The sequence below is a fragment of the Vanacampus margaritifer genome, chromosome 10, assembly GCF_051991255.1.
Source record: "Vanacampus margaritifer isolate UIUO_Vmar chromosome 10, RoL_Vmar_1.0, whole genome shotgun sequence".
NCBI classification, from domain to species: Eukaryota; Metazoa; Chordata; class Actinopteri; order Syngnathiformes; family Syngnathidae; genus Vanacampus; species Vanacampus margaritifer.
Window position 1 is genome coordinate 7,592,614 of NC_135441.1, and position 14,648 is coordinate 7,607,261.

Consider the following 14,648-nt stretch of genomic DNA (forward strand, 5'->3'; position numbering starts at 1 on the left):
TTCACAATTCCTGGAAGCTAAAAACATCCCAATGCTTGCATGGCTCAAATACTCAGTCACCCACTGCGCATGTTTGGGATGCTTAGGATCAACAATCCAGCATCTTTGCAGAGCCAGTGAAGAGTGGACCGGTTAACAGCCTTGTCAACTCAATGCTGAAGATGTGTTACACTTTGGCCTTTGATTGTGGGCAGCCAAAGGAACCCCTGTGCAATAATCATGCTGTCAGATCAGCATCTTCATATTAATGCACCTGTGAGGCAGTTGGATTTCTTCATATTTGAGGAAGTTATTTTTCTTAAAACATTAGCGCTACCTAGAATATTTATTTTCAATTATAGGTAAAAAAAACAACATGACAGCAAAGCAGGGATTCTACCAAAAGCAATTTGTAGAGCTGTTAAACAATAAAAAATTTAATCAGGTTAATCACATTTTAGAATTTTGATTAATCACGATTATAAACATTTTCTGCCCGCTAAATTTGAAAAGCACATGTTGTGTTAATTCTTTTGACATTTAATGTTATGACATCTTCAACATTTTTTTATCCACTGCACACTCATCCTCTTCTTTTTCTAATAAGTTAATTACTTGCATAGTTTAAAATAAAAAAATTACCCCAATATTTTGACATGAACAAATATTCTGAATGTCATACGCAAACATTTATTAAATGCTTTCCTTTAAAGCATGTAGTGGTTTATTGCTCAAACACTACCTGTGCTACCTTCAACATAACCATCCGCTGTCAAGCTAAAGGATCATCTGCAGTAAAAATAGTGAGATTATTCTGCGTTAATGCGATATTTTTTTGTGATTAATCAATGAGTTGACGTTTTAACTTTGACAGCACTAAATTTGAGACTAGCATTGTTTGACTTTAAACATGCACAACGACTTTTCCATTACTGTAGACAAGATCAAATGTCCAGAGTCGGCATAAAACATAACCATATCATTCAGTGTGGTAATGACGTTCAGACAACTTTCTTTTAGCTGAAAATATTTTTATTAGATTAAAAAAGAAAAACTGGCCACCCTACTCCTGTGTAATTTTCAGTTTGCTTCCTCCATAGTCCTCCACAGGTTTGATTATTTGATGGATGGCTAAGTGTCTTTCCTGAGGCCACAAAGCAATACATACAAAGCTTTTAAATAAACTCAACTCAAACCAAAGGTGTCTTTTAGCACAACGACAAACTGCTGTGTAGATAGTGAGCGAATACTAGGCAATTTTGTCAATGATACTGCACATGGCTGCATCTTTGTCCCACATTTTGTCCTTTTTGATGGTAGGTGTAGTCTTGTTGTGGACACCTGTTGCCATACAGCTTGCTCCTGCTTCGTCCACATCCATGGGTTTCGTTTTCAGTCTTGAGGCCTGCCCAGACGGCCCGACACCGCTCCCAGCAAGCAGAGTTCTTGTTCCATCACCAGCACTGCTGTCAGTGCCCTCCAACTGAGGTAAGTCATCGGGCAGAGAGGCAAGGCACCCCTGGATCATCTCCACGACCCGCTCCAGGTGCTTTTGGAATCTCTCTGCTGTATCGAGTCTCTGTCGTTTTTGAACTTCCATCATCACACGCAAAGTCTCCCGGGCTTGATGTGGCCTATACTCATTTATCAGGTGATGCATGTGAACAAACAGAAGTTTTAAGTCCTCCAGCTTTTCTTCTCGCTTTATACTGCCAGGGCTCTTGATGAGGATGTCCAGAAGGTCCAGGAAGTTCACCAGAATAGACATGTTCAGCTTCTTAAGCTCACGTTTGTGGTCAAATTGCACAGGATGGAGCCTCTCGATGCCTTGGCTCTCCAGTGGGCGAATGATCAGGTCATCACACTGGAACTGGTTGCCAAACATCATGTAGCTGTCTCGGATGGGTGGCGGTGGTTTGGGAGCAAAGCCCTTGCTGACATTTTCATCTGTGTACTCTTTGATGTATTGCATAGGTGGAGGAGGCAGGGCGCTAACCTGCTGTGGTTCACCCATGATGGTGGTCTGAAACAAGAATAAGAATGGCTCTCGTCAACAAAGAAGTGGTGGTGTCAAGTAGTAAATACCTTACCATTAAAACAAACTAGCACATCAACCATAACATTATTATTCACAGGTGTTTTCATGCCTATAACATTATTTTAAGATCAATTTTATACTTTTATACATAGAAGTGAAGCCTAGCAAAAATATTTTAGATATACTGTATACAGTTTACATAAAAACAAAAAATAAAAACCAATACAGGAGCTTATTTTACACACCTGTATTAATGATTCAATTTCTACATCTAAAAAAAAAAAAGATTAATGCCTGAGAAGATTGAAATATGTTTCCAGCAACGCGTGTCCATATACAGTACTGCCCTCAATGAAATTTGAGTGGTCAGACGCAAATGCTGGCCGGGCATCACGGACGAAGTGTACAAATTCTGCTCCATTTAATATGTACAAGCTCGTGTCGTGGTTATGGTTAAGGTACTCACTCCAAAAGTATCCTGCTCTAGACATAAAAGCAAACAAACAAACTACAATTTCTTGACAACAGCATATATGGTATTCGCTATATTATTTATGCAACCGCCAAACTGTTTGAACGGTAGCGTACCGGGTTAAGCAAACGCAGCTAACTTTAGCAGCGACATACACAAAATCGCCTCTACATAAAAACGTTTCACCATAAATGTGAGAGTATTTCACTAGACAGAAATGCTAAGTTTAAAGTAGTTCTACTTGCCTCCGAAGTGGCTCTTCGGGCCCGACTACGGTGACGCTTTGATGGAAATGTGAGAGTACAGGATGGCACTCGAACAGATAGCACGTTTGCTACCCTGCGCTATTACGGATAAGGCGAATGATTGTGCTGTGATACCATTGGCTGAGAAACCCTCGTGATCACGTTTGGTCGTTTGGATTGGCCAGCCTCTATTCGTGACATTTAAATCTGGCATTGGTTGTTGCTATTGACACGTGACCCCCACCCAACACACACACACATACGTGTATATCAACACACGCTCAAGGGGAAAAAAACAAAAAAACACGACGAATATTATGGAGCGAAGGGGCACAGGTCGTCTCGACATGACCTGGCAGGCAGCAGCCGACCACTGGTGTATGAGTGTGTGTGAATAGATGAATGTGAGGTTTCAATTGTAATGCTTTGGGCACCATATGGTGTAGTTAAAGCGCTATATAAAAAGCAGTCCATTTACCATCACCGTTTCCACTTTTGGGGTACTGTGGCGAGCTAACATCCATGTAAGACGCTATGCTAATGCTGGTGATAACAATGTCAGCATCAAACTCTTCAGCATATAAGCTTCAATGTTGGCAAAGCAATCCATCTATCTATATCTATATCTGATTTTATAACTAATTCATAATCAGCTTGCAAAAGTCATGTGAATAAACTCAAAAAACAGTGGAGCCATGATTGGTCATTTCATGAGCCCTTAGGCACTGCATATTGAGGTAAATATGGTGCTTGTAATTTTTTTTTGTACCTATCGAAAAAGTCTAAATTTGTATCTGTAAAAGTCGTGATTTGTACCTGTAAAAAAAATGTGTACCTGTAAAAAAAAAAAGTGTATCTGTAAAAAAAATTGTACCTGTAAAAAAAAAATGTGTAAGTGTAAAAAAAAATGTTATCTGTAAAAACAAATTTGTACGTGTAAAAGTCATGATTTGTACCTGAACAAAAACAATTTGTACCTGTACAAAAAAAGTGTAAATTTGTATCTGTAAAAGTTGTGATTTGTACCTGTAGAAATGACAACTTGTAGTCAAAGAAGTCATGAAACTGAAACTGGTGTGGCTACTCTGTTTGTTTGGAATTTCGGATTTGTGCATATTAATGATAAAAACGTGGCGTCATTTGAGTTCAACCCACTGTCGTTCGCTCAACCAATGAGGTTGAGCTTTAGCCCGCCCAAATCCTCCAGAGCCCGCCCTCTTCTTCTACGAGTACAAATCACGGTGCTCTACGAGTACGAATCAGTTTTGCACCATTTGTAGCGAGATATTTGGTGCAAAACTCACGTGACTGGACAGCAGCAAAAAAAACACTTGTGACTCTAAGTGGCGACTTCTTTGACTACAAGTTGTCATTTCTACAGGTACAAAACACAACTTTTACAGATACAAATTTACACTTTTATGTGCAGGTACAATTTTTTTTTGTTCAGGTACAAATCATGACTTTTACAGGTACAATTTTTTTTTTACAAATACACATGTTTTTTACACATACACATTTTTTTACAGGTACAATTTTTTTTTACAGATACAATTTTTTTTTACAGGTACACATTTTTTTACACGTACAAATCACGCCTTTTGCAGATACAAATTTAGACTTTTTTTTCTACAGGTACAATTTTTTTTTTACAAGTTAGTTTTGCACCATATTTACCTCCATAACTGCAATGTTATTTTCAGAAAGTGGCAAAATGGCTGCCCACTGAGATGGCTAAAAACAGGTGGACTTTGTTGCTTGATTCATATTCCACAAATTCAATATTAATCATAATGCCATGTTTATACTGGTGGTGGGGAACCATATTACTCTAAAGATTTTTTTTTTTGCTTACTTCTTCCCCTTTAAGGGAAATTAGATTTTTTTTCTTTCTTTTTTTAACAGCACAACTGATGTTCTCCCAAACAGTGGCTGGGTATCATTATGGCAGTACAGCATTTACAAAGATGTTATCATACATGTTGTCATGTTGCAAATTACTCCATCCATGTATCCATTGTCTTAACTACTTATCCTCACGAGGGTCGCAGGCGTGCTGGAGCCTATCTCAGTTGTCTTCGGGCAGTAGGTGGGTTACACCTTGAACTCTGGTTGCCAGCCAATCATTGCACTACTAATTAGTTTTGTAAATATTTTGTAGTGAGTGCCCCTATTTCATTGACTTGTGACGTTTTACACAGCAACACAACCACAAATGCGACAAGTTAGTGTGAGTGAACATCCCATTTTAAATTGAATGTCATGCACTGACTTTTTAAAGTGTACTCAATGAAAAGGGACTCTGCCTATATGTGATGCAGTTGAAAGCAGTCTGTGATGATTTCATGCACTTCAAGTCCACGTGGGTATGTGCAGTCTGCATCTTGGAATCAGGATGTGGTCTACTCAACTCAGCAACCGGAAACGTCATGGTCTATTTTTTTTCTGACATGTTTTCACTCAGTGTTTCTTCAATTGTTGTTAATGTTACCATGTTCTCCGGAGTGATTCTCGATGGTACGATGATAAAAAAGTCTCAGCAGAAAAAAAGAACATCACCATGCAACTACAAGGAGAGATTTTTTGTGCTGGACACGCAGGAATTGACCTATTACGAGTGTCGTCCTGGAGTAAGTATTCATGCGTCACAACTATTTATTTTAAATGACACTTCTGAGTCATTCCAAGTTTTGGGGTGGCCTCCTGACAATCAACTGCAATTCCGATTGTATTTCCAGATTGTATTGGGAGTGAAGGCTTTTTGTTTTGTTTCAGAAAAAACCCGTACTGAAAGGATGCATCAAGTTATGCAGCATTAAGTGTGTAGAGACAGTGTTTACCAATGTCCCCATTCCATGTGACTACAAGTACCCTTTCCAGGTTAGGTTCACATTTGTCCCATCATCACTTAAACAGCAGAATTACTTGAAAACCAATGTACTACTCTCAAACACAAATTGACAGGTTTTTCACGGCAACCATTTCCTCTACATTTTTGCCCCAGACAATAATTGTCGTCTGAGGTGGGTGCAAGCTCTTAAAGAAGGTGAGCAGGTTTTGAACTGGATTTTCAGGCTTCTAAATTGGGCTTTTAGGCAATGCAAGTCATCTTGACCTCATTTACAGTATTCTGTTTTGTTGGTTGCTGATATAGAAATAAAGAATAACAATTTGGCTGAAAAATACCACCCACAATTTTGGATGAATGGAAAATGGAAATGCTGCCAGCAGTCAGAGAAATTAGCAATGGGCTGTCAAGCATATGATCCAGTGGGTTACGGTTTGTATGACCTTTTTCTTTTATATTAAAGTTAAAGTCTAATTTGCTGTGTATCCTGTAGGTAGGTGTTTTATTATTGACAAATAATTTCAAAGTTGATGAGAAATGCAAAGTCTTGCCAAAACCTTCAAACAGTGTTGATGCTGTCAGTGTTTAAATATTTGATTAATAAACATTTTATCAAATAGACTAGATTTGGGTATAACTTCTTACAGTATATAACAAGTAAATGTTTTGTTTTGGATTTTTCCACAGGTTCTAAAAAAACACTACCTGAGATCCCTGATTCAGAGGTAACCACATTTCTTAAAAATTTAATTAAATACCTATTGCTGTTTTTGATATTTGATGTTTTTGAAAGGTGCCAAAAATGACAGAATGACAGCCCCAAAAACATTTATGTTTTGTTTTTCTTTGTATCTGTTGTTGGTCCTTGAGTTGCTATTTTCACTGGTAATCTATTCACAATACTGTCATTTTGTTTTTGTAATTGTGTGCAACAGTTGTTGACCTCCATTGATCGAACAAATACGCAGTGAGTTACACAGTACCTCAATGAAGCTCAAAATAACATTGAGTCACTTTTTTTTTCATTAGGTAGAAATGCAAGACACAGTGCATAGGATGGTTGTTGCATTGCAGAGCTACACACCAATTGGAGACAGAGAACTTGCACTTCAGAAAGACAAGGAGTACACCCTGACAGACAGCTCCCATCCTGTCTGGTGGAATGTTCAAGATGAAAGGGGGTAAAACACGACTATTCCCATATTAATGTGCAATGGAGCTAAGGGTACAAAATGATTAAAAATAATGTAAAAAGAACCTTCTCACTTCTTGTCATCACAGGAATGATGGATTTGTACCAAGGACACACATAGCTGAAAAATCAGGGAACAACTTCAAGAGATTTGAGTAAGATTACACTTGCAAAGGTTACCTGTGTTTGTTTGTTATTCTGTACATCTTAATTGCTTATTTTATTTCAAGAGTGTTTATTTCTGGACTATGTTAATGCATTTTGTAATATGCATAAGGAAACTTGATTTTTTCCATGTGTCCTCTCAAAGATGGTATAACAACAAAATTGCCAGAGGGGAAGCAGAAGATGTGTTGATCAAAGAGGTATAATCATTTATTTATACTGTCTTCATAAAATGGCATATTCCTCAAGCTTCGCTCCCTTGTTAATCTGGTAAATAGGTTTTCACTTGCACTTTTGTACTTTTCTACTTTATGTGCTCAAAGTGCTTTAGTGCTGTTTCCTCATTTTGCCAACTGATGATGCAGCATCAGGAATACCTGGGGGTTCAGTATTTTGCACAAGGACACACCATGGTCACGATGGCCGGGAATCGAACCCACAACCACCAGTCTGAGAGGCAACCCCTCTATCATGCCTTCCAAAAGTCCCCTCGTCTCCTCGTTGGAATTTCTGTTGGGAGGCATTAACATGTAAAAAGGAGCGAGGAATGTGGACCTAAGAAGTTGCAAATAGAGATATGACATGAGCCATCTCTCCTTCGCTAGCTGAAAACGTGACTTGGCATATACAAAACATCACATTCCGAGGTGTTAGAATAAAGCAAATACTCTGTGTCTTTTTACAAAGAGAAATTACATAAATAGTGACGCAGTTAGTTAAATGTAAAGTTAAATGCATAAATGTCATTCTAATCTTATTAACAGTCCAGAAATAGGAATGTGTTAGAATATTCCTTACCGAAAAACTTATATATTATCATATTAAAGTAACGCTTTACTAACATGTTACAAACCTCACTGAGCATAAATAAATAAATAATCATCGCAGGTTGTTGTGGTAACACCTTCAACAAGTGTTGCTGTGCAAAATGAACCTGCACCTTGAGAATTAGACATGACAGCGCATGATGCTTTCACAACCACAGTGATGAATTTCCTGCTGTGAAGTTTCACAAGCATGACTATGTATTTGTCATTTGCTAATTGCTGGTTCTCGCAAAAATTGGTAAGGCATAACAATACCAACTCAGCTCACAATTTTTATTTATTATTATTTTTTTTTAGAGCTCAGTATTGTTCATTCGATTTGACATCATCATTGCTCTCCTTTTTTTTAAAAAACAAATAAATTAAAAAAATAATAATAAAATGTTTTTTTTCTCTTTTTTTTGTTTTTTTTTAAATATATATACATATACACACATATATATATATATATATATTTATTTATTTTTTTTGTATGTGGGTGAGCATGTGCATGTGCGTGCGTGCGTGTGTGTATTCATCAGTTCACCTAAAGCCCATTAAAAAAAAATCCCATACTAATAATATAATATAATAATAAATTGCCAAATGCAGAAACATCAATGTAAGTTATCACGATGTAGTGGCTCTCGCTAACAGACAGAATTAAGTAACCAGAATTAGGTTAAAAAATTCTATATACGTAGACCATGTTTCTATAAATTTTGATATTTGGTTTTTATTTGAGGCAGATATTTTTTCCATTAAAATGTGATTTATAAGGAGGTTAGACCATTGGTCGATATTCAGAGTTTGTTTATTTTTCCAGTTAACAAGAATTGTTTTTTTAGCGATAGTAAGGGCTACAAGTGTAGATTGAAATTGTTTATGTGGTAAGTCAGTTGTTGTTAGGTCACCTAGCAAACACAAGTTTGGAGATAAAGGTATCCTACAGTCCAAAATAGCGGAAAGTTTTTCTAAGACTTTAGTCCAGAAATACATAACCGGAGTACATAACCATAAAGCATGAGTATAAGTGTCTGTAGTGTTTTGTAAGCATTGGAGACAAATGTCGGAGTCTGAGAGTCCCATTTTCTTCATCATATATTGAGTAATGTATGTTCTGTGAATAATTTTATATTGGATAAGTTGTAAATTTGTGTGTTTTGTCATTTTAAATGCGTTTTCACAAACTTGAATCCAAAAGTCAGGTTCCGGTGCTATAGACAAGTCTGTCTCCCATTTCGAGATGGGTAAAGACATTTTATCAGTATATGAAAGTAACTTATATATTTTTGAAAGTTTTTTTGTTGTTGTCGGAGAAAGCTTGTTAACATCTTTAGCTAAAACAGGCGGCTGGAGCGTACCCCGAAGTGTTGGAATTTTTTTCTTTATCATATTTTTAACTTGTAGATAATGTAAAAAATTTCCGTTTTTTATATTGTATTTTTGTAGCAAGGATGTATATGATATAAACATATTATCTGAGAAGAGATGGTGGAGATGTGTAATTCCTTTCTGCTCCCACACACCTAAATGAAACGGTTGGTTGTTAAGTTGAAAGTCGGGGTTATGCCATACGGGAGAAAGCCCACAGGGCTCCACTTGGGCTTTTGTCAATTCTAGTGCCTTCCACCAGGCAGTCACGGTGGCGGAAATCATTGGGTTTTTAAAACAATTATGACGCTTAATCGATGTTGTAATAAAGAGTAAATCTCGAAGTCTGAGGTTATTACAATCCTTCTGTTCTAGTTCCAACCAACAGTTAGTGTCTCTGTTTGGTTGTGCCCATAGAACGATATATTGTAGCTGGTTAGCTATATAGTAGTACATAAAATTTGCTGCCTCTAGACCACCTTTGGATTTACTTTTCTGAAGATTAGATAGACTAATCTTTGCTTTTTTTTTATTCCAGTAAAATTTTGTAACGGCTGAGTCCAACAACTGGAACCATTTAGCCGTAGGTTTAAATGGAATCATTGAGAAAAAATAGTTTATTTTGGGAAATAGCTCACAATTTTTACAAACCAAGTATTGGATAGACCTGAATTATATAATGTTCATTCTTTTTGTATGGTAAATATTTAGGGAAAAGAAGGTGCATTCATGGTTCGAAACTCAAGACAGACGGGCGTTTACACAGTGTCAGTATTCACCAAAGCACCGGGGTAATTTCACCTTTACTGTAGTACAATCATCATCATGACATCACTGAACAGCAATATTTTTCGCCTAAATGCAATGGATCTTTTGAACATATCACCTGCAGGTCAAATGGGGAGAAACAACCATGTGTGAAACATTACCAAATCAGGCAGACAGAAACAGGAGAGTCTTCTTTTTACTTGGCAGAGAAGTATTTGTTTCGTACCATTCCAGAGCTAATCCATTACCACCAACACAATGCTGCCGGTAAGTTTGCGGCTCTGATTCTTTCACATACAACTGTCATAACATAAAGTGTTAGAACAGTTATGCAGAAAGGGGAATGCTGTTGTTTCATGTCTACAAGCAAAATCTAATTGTTTTCTAAGAGCCAATGTGTGTGTGTGTGTGTGTTACCCGTCAGGTCTGATAACACGTCTCAGACACCCTGTGACTCAAACAGGTGGCTGCACCCAGGAAATTGCCTGTTCGTCTAAAGGTAATTTGATACAGCACAATCAATTCTATGACAATTTTATCTTCATCCAAGTTTTGCCTTTGCTACTTGTGCTGCTGGCCACCTCCAATATGGATAAGGATCATACAAATGTAGTCACTGATGCAGTGGTGTGTGGGAAATACTCAATGGCCCGCCCAAGTACTACACATGCATATTTTACTTTTGAATATTTCATTTATGTTACATTATGCTACAGAGGAATCATAATCTTAGATATATCGCTTATACAGTATACAAGCTATTGAAGGGAAGGGACCAAAATACAGGTAACGTCTCTTTCTACGTCATTAATGTTAAATTATTACTTAATATATTTGAACATCTCACAATATTCTAATCACTTAGTGTGAAGCAGAACAGTTCTCCACTACACATGACAACCACAATAAAAAATTTAACAGTTTCAGTCAAACGAAGCACTTATGTCTTCGTAAGATCGGGATGTTTGATAGAAAACATTTATTGGATGTTATTAAATCATGCAGACATACTTAATGGTGTAGCTGATTTGTATGGGATAAAGAGAACTTTGGTTCTGGGTACGACACTGCAGGGATGTGTTGTCAAAGAGGCCATTGACTGTATGACTGCAGTATCTGCAAAGTGATGGGGCTTGTTGTTTTGAATCAATTGCCACTTGTGCAATGTCTAAGTATGTTCACTGTCTGCAGTTGTCTACGTACACAAAAAACATATAAGCCTATGTACAGTAGAAACAGTAACCCTATACATTTTATATGGTTTGAAATGGCTGACAAACTTTAGGTAACATTTTTTGGGGTCTAAAAATAATGTGATTTTGATTTGAAAGAATGGTTAAGGGAGCTGAGGTCAATGTTTAAACCAGTCATTTTTCTTTTGCCTACGACAGTGCAAGGCATCTTCAATCTTCACCAAATTTGCTCACAGAGGCACATTTCTAGTTCAGTAATATCAGAACATGCTCAACAGTTCTTAACCTGGGTTCGATCGAAGGTTTGGTGAGTCTGTCTCAAGGGTTCGCTGGAGGTCAAGACACATACCCAACTCATATAATTTGTGATGATACATCCCGCTTGGCCATCATTGGCTCCAGGAGATCACGCTACGTTTCTTGGCCTATCTGTGCTGCAGGGAGTTTGGTGAGCTCCGTAATAAACTTGTGACTGTTGTGATAGTAGGTTGTGTGATTGATTTATTATTGTAATCCGTTTATACTGATTATGTTGAGGAAAAAAAGAAATGTGAAATGGATGGTGTTCCACAAGGTTCAATTCTGTGGCCTCTGCTGTTTTCATTAAGTATCGGCTGCCCCTGGGTTCCATCTTAAAGGGGAAGTCAACCCCCCCCAAAAAAAAATATTGACAACAATATATTCTATGGAGCCCCACTAGTCTAAATATGGTATTCTGGTTAATATTTCATTAGTGGAATATGAATTAAGCAGCAAAATCCAGCAGTTTTGATCAATACCAGAAGGCGGCCATTTTGCCACTTTCTGTCGAGTGAAAATGACATCACAGTTGCTCTGGTCTCAGACAACAACCAATCACAGCCCATTTTCAGAAAACAGGTGAGCTATGATTGGCCATAGCCTGAGCCCTGAGCAACTGTGAAGTCATCTTCAGGTGACAGCAAGTGGCAAAATGGCCGCCCCCTAAAATAGGATAAAACATCTGCATAACTCATATTCCACAAATGTCATGTTAATCAGAATGTCATGTTTAGACTAGTGAGGTAGTATTATTTATATTTATATACATATTATTGTCAATAAACGTTTAGGATTGACTTCACCTTTAAGAAAACACCAATTGTTGTTTTAAAGTGCTCTATAAATATAGATTGGGGTTGGGAGTCAGCGTCCTAACTGCTTGATTTGCAATGCCAAGTTGAGCAAGTCTATTCCAACGCAATTGGCTATCTAGTAAACTTAAAGCAACACTTTCTTAAGCTGCCTGGTGATGGGGAACTCAAGAACACAATACTTACTGAATTAAAGGTGAAGAAAGCCAGATTTGATGAAAAGCCTGCTCTCCTGTTCATTTTGTTCACCAGTAAACCTTATATCTATGTCTTGAATTTGCAAATCATTTTATTTTTCAATGAAGAAGGGTTTGATGAATACACATAGGGAACGGGTGGGGTTCAGTACCTCCAACAATGTTAAGAACTACTGCTTAAGTCTACCTGTTGCTCAACAGATGAATGGGAGGTGGACCCCGAAGAACTTACTTTTGGTCAAGAGGTAGGCAGTGGACAGTTTGGGGTGGTGCTGTGGGGACAATGGAAGACGAAGAAAGTGGCGCTAAAAATAATAAGGGAAGACTGCATGTCAGATGAGGAATTCAAAGAAGAGGCAAGAGTCATGATGTAAGTGCGCACCTTGATTCCTTAGCTTGAGTAATAATCAACTGAAGCAATGTGCAATTGTCTGTGTTTCATTAGGAAATTATGCCACTCAAAGCTAGTTCAGCTCTATGGTGTATGCACCCAGCGTTCTCCTATGTGCTTGGTGTTGGAGTTCATGGAGAACGGCTGTCTATCAGACTACCTGCAAGCCCAAAAGGGGTGTTTATCCCAGGACACAATGTTGGGGATGTGTCTGGATGTCGCTGAAGGGATGGCCTACTTGGAAATGTCTAATTTCATCCACAGAGATCTGGTAAAAAATAAATACAAATGTATTGGTCCGTAATTTGAGCTGATTTCTTCCTAACTCTGTTGCATTTCCAATATTAGGCTGCCAGGAACTGCCTCGTTTCAAAGAACATCGTGGTTAAATTGTCAGATTTTGGCATGACCAGGTAGTTCACATTTTTTGTCTTATGGTAATGTAGCCATCTCGCTTCACGTCATTCCTACTTTGTGTGTTGTAGATATGTTCTTGATGACCAATACACAAGTTCTTTGTGCTCCAAGTTTCCCGTCAAGTGGTCGGCACCAGAGGTTATCAAATACTGCAAGTTCAGCAGCAAATCTGATGTTTGGTCGTTTGGTATGATGCGGTTATTTGTCTTTTTTTTTTTTTTTTTTTTTTTACTTCATATTGTTATATCAACAGGATTATTCATCTTAATCTACAGGTAAAACAAGAAGGTCTTATTTACCAGATTTTAATTAAAGAGTACCATTTTACTCAAGTTCCATAGTTTTACATGTTTCCACATTTTTTTCCAACTGATATGAACATTTGTTATCATCCCATATTCAAACAGGAATATGTATTCCCCTTCAGGTGTTCTCGTGTGGGAAGTCTACACAGAGGGCCGCCTTCCCTATGAGAACCAATCCAATGTTCAGGTAGTAGAGTCCTTGAATGCTGGCATGAGGCTGCTTAAGCCACGACTGTCACCAGAGGCTGTATATCTTCTGATGGAGTGGTGCTGGAAAGAGGTGGGAGAATGAATTTGATGTATATTGTGGGGAAACACATCAACTAATAAGGTTGCATTGACTTTTCACCCATGTTTTCATTCTTAGAAACCAGTGGATCGTCCATCCTTTGCGTTGCTGTTGCATGAGTTTTCCCTACTTTCAGACTGTTGAACCACAAGATACGCTTTGCTAAAGCAAAACTTTAAACAAAACTGTATTTATTCTATTTATTTTTTGTATAATTGGCTGAAGTTTGATATTTTTATATATTATACTACAAGTTTATACTTGTTTCCACACATGCCATAGTCACCCCGTTTGCACTTTAACGGATTCATGCACTGTATTTACGTAGCTACAGCTGTACACTTGGGTTTTGTGTAAATAACAATAAATGGTGTGTTTTCACTTAAAATGTTTGATGTTCATAATGTACAATACATTGATAATTGCTGCTTTAAAAAATATGTTCATGGTTACACAACAAAATAACAGTAACGGTAAACACATGCATGTCCTCCACTTTATTGCATACACCCGAGCAGCTCTTGCAATTTACATTTCAGCACTGTGTAGACAAATCTGCCTTTACAGTGACATGCTTAGGTTTCTAATGCTGTCAAAGAGGCAAAACTTTAGTATACATGTGTTTATCAGTACAGTGCAAAAGTGTATAAAATATTTTGCTCCTTTCTCAGCTAAATAACAACCCAAATATGCAAGAAGTGTACAGCGAGTGGAGACTGATTGCATCAACTTTTCATATTTCTGTAGCAGGATATGTAATATTTTAAGCGTATTTTCTTGTTCAAGGCAAGAAGTAAAAATACAAAAGCTCTGTAAAAATTACATGAAACAATTTGAAAATCATTATTACTGAATGC

The 14,648-nt window shown here is 37.5% G+C and overlaps 2 protein-coding genes across 2 annotated transcripts; one reads left to right on the plus strand and one right to left on the minus strand.

Annotated features, from left to right (window-relative positions):
- Positions 1–986: 986 nt before the first annotated feature.
- On the minus strand, positions 987–2,880 carry med7 (mediator complex subunit 7). The gene is made up of 2 exons (XM_077577060.1): positions 2,735–2,880; positions 987–2,002 (listed from the first exon to the last, which is right to left on the minus strand). Exon 2 carries the CDS (start codon positions 1,991–1,993, stop codon positions 1,229–1,231), a length of 765 nt encoding a protein of 254 aa, XP_077433186.1. The 5' UTR covers positions 1,994–2,002; positions 2,735–2,880; the 3' UTR covers positions 987–1,228.
- Positions 2,881–5,193: 2,313 nt separating this feature from the next.
- itk (IL2 inducible T cell kinase) lies at positions 5,194–14,179 on the plus strand. Its single transcript, XM_077578847.1, has 17 exons — positions 5,194–5,364; positions 5,510–5,614; positions 5,699–5,780; positions 5,889–6,014; positions 6,270–6,307; positions 6,612–6,763; positions 6,864–6,929; positions 7,085–7,139; positions 9,831–9,910; positions 10,012–10,154; positions 10,312–10,386; positions 12,591–12,759; positions 12,835–13,051; positions 13,129–13,193; positions 13,266–13,384; positions 13,625–13,782; positions 13,870–14,179. The coding sequence occupies exons 1-17, from the start codon at positions 5,227–5,229 to the stop codon at positions 13,933–13,935; spliced, it is 1,854 nt and encodes a 617-aa protein (XP_077434973.1). The 5' UTR covers positions 5,194–5,226; the 3' UTR covers positions 13,936–14,179.
- Positions 14,180–14,648: the final 469 nt, after the last annotated feature.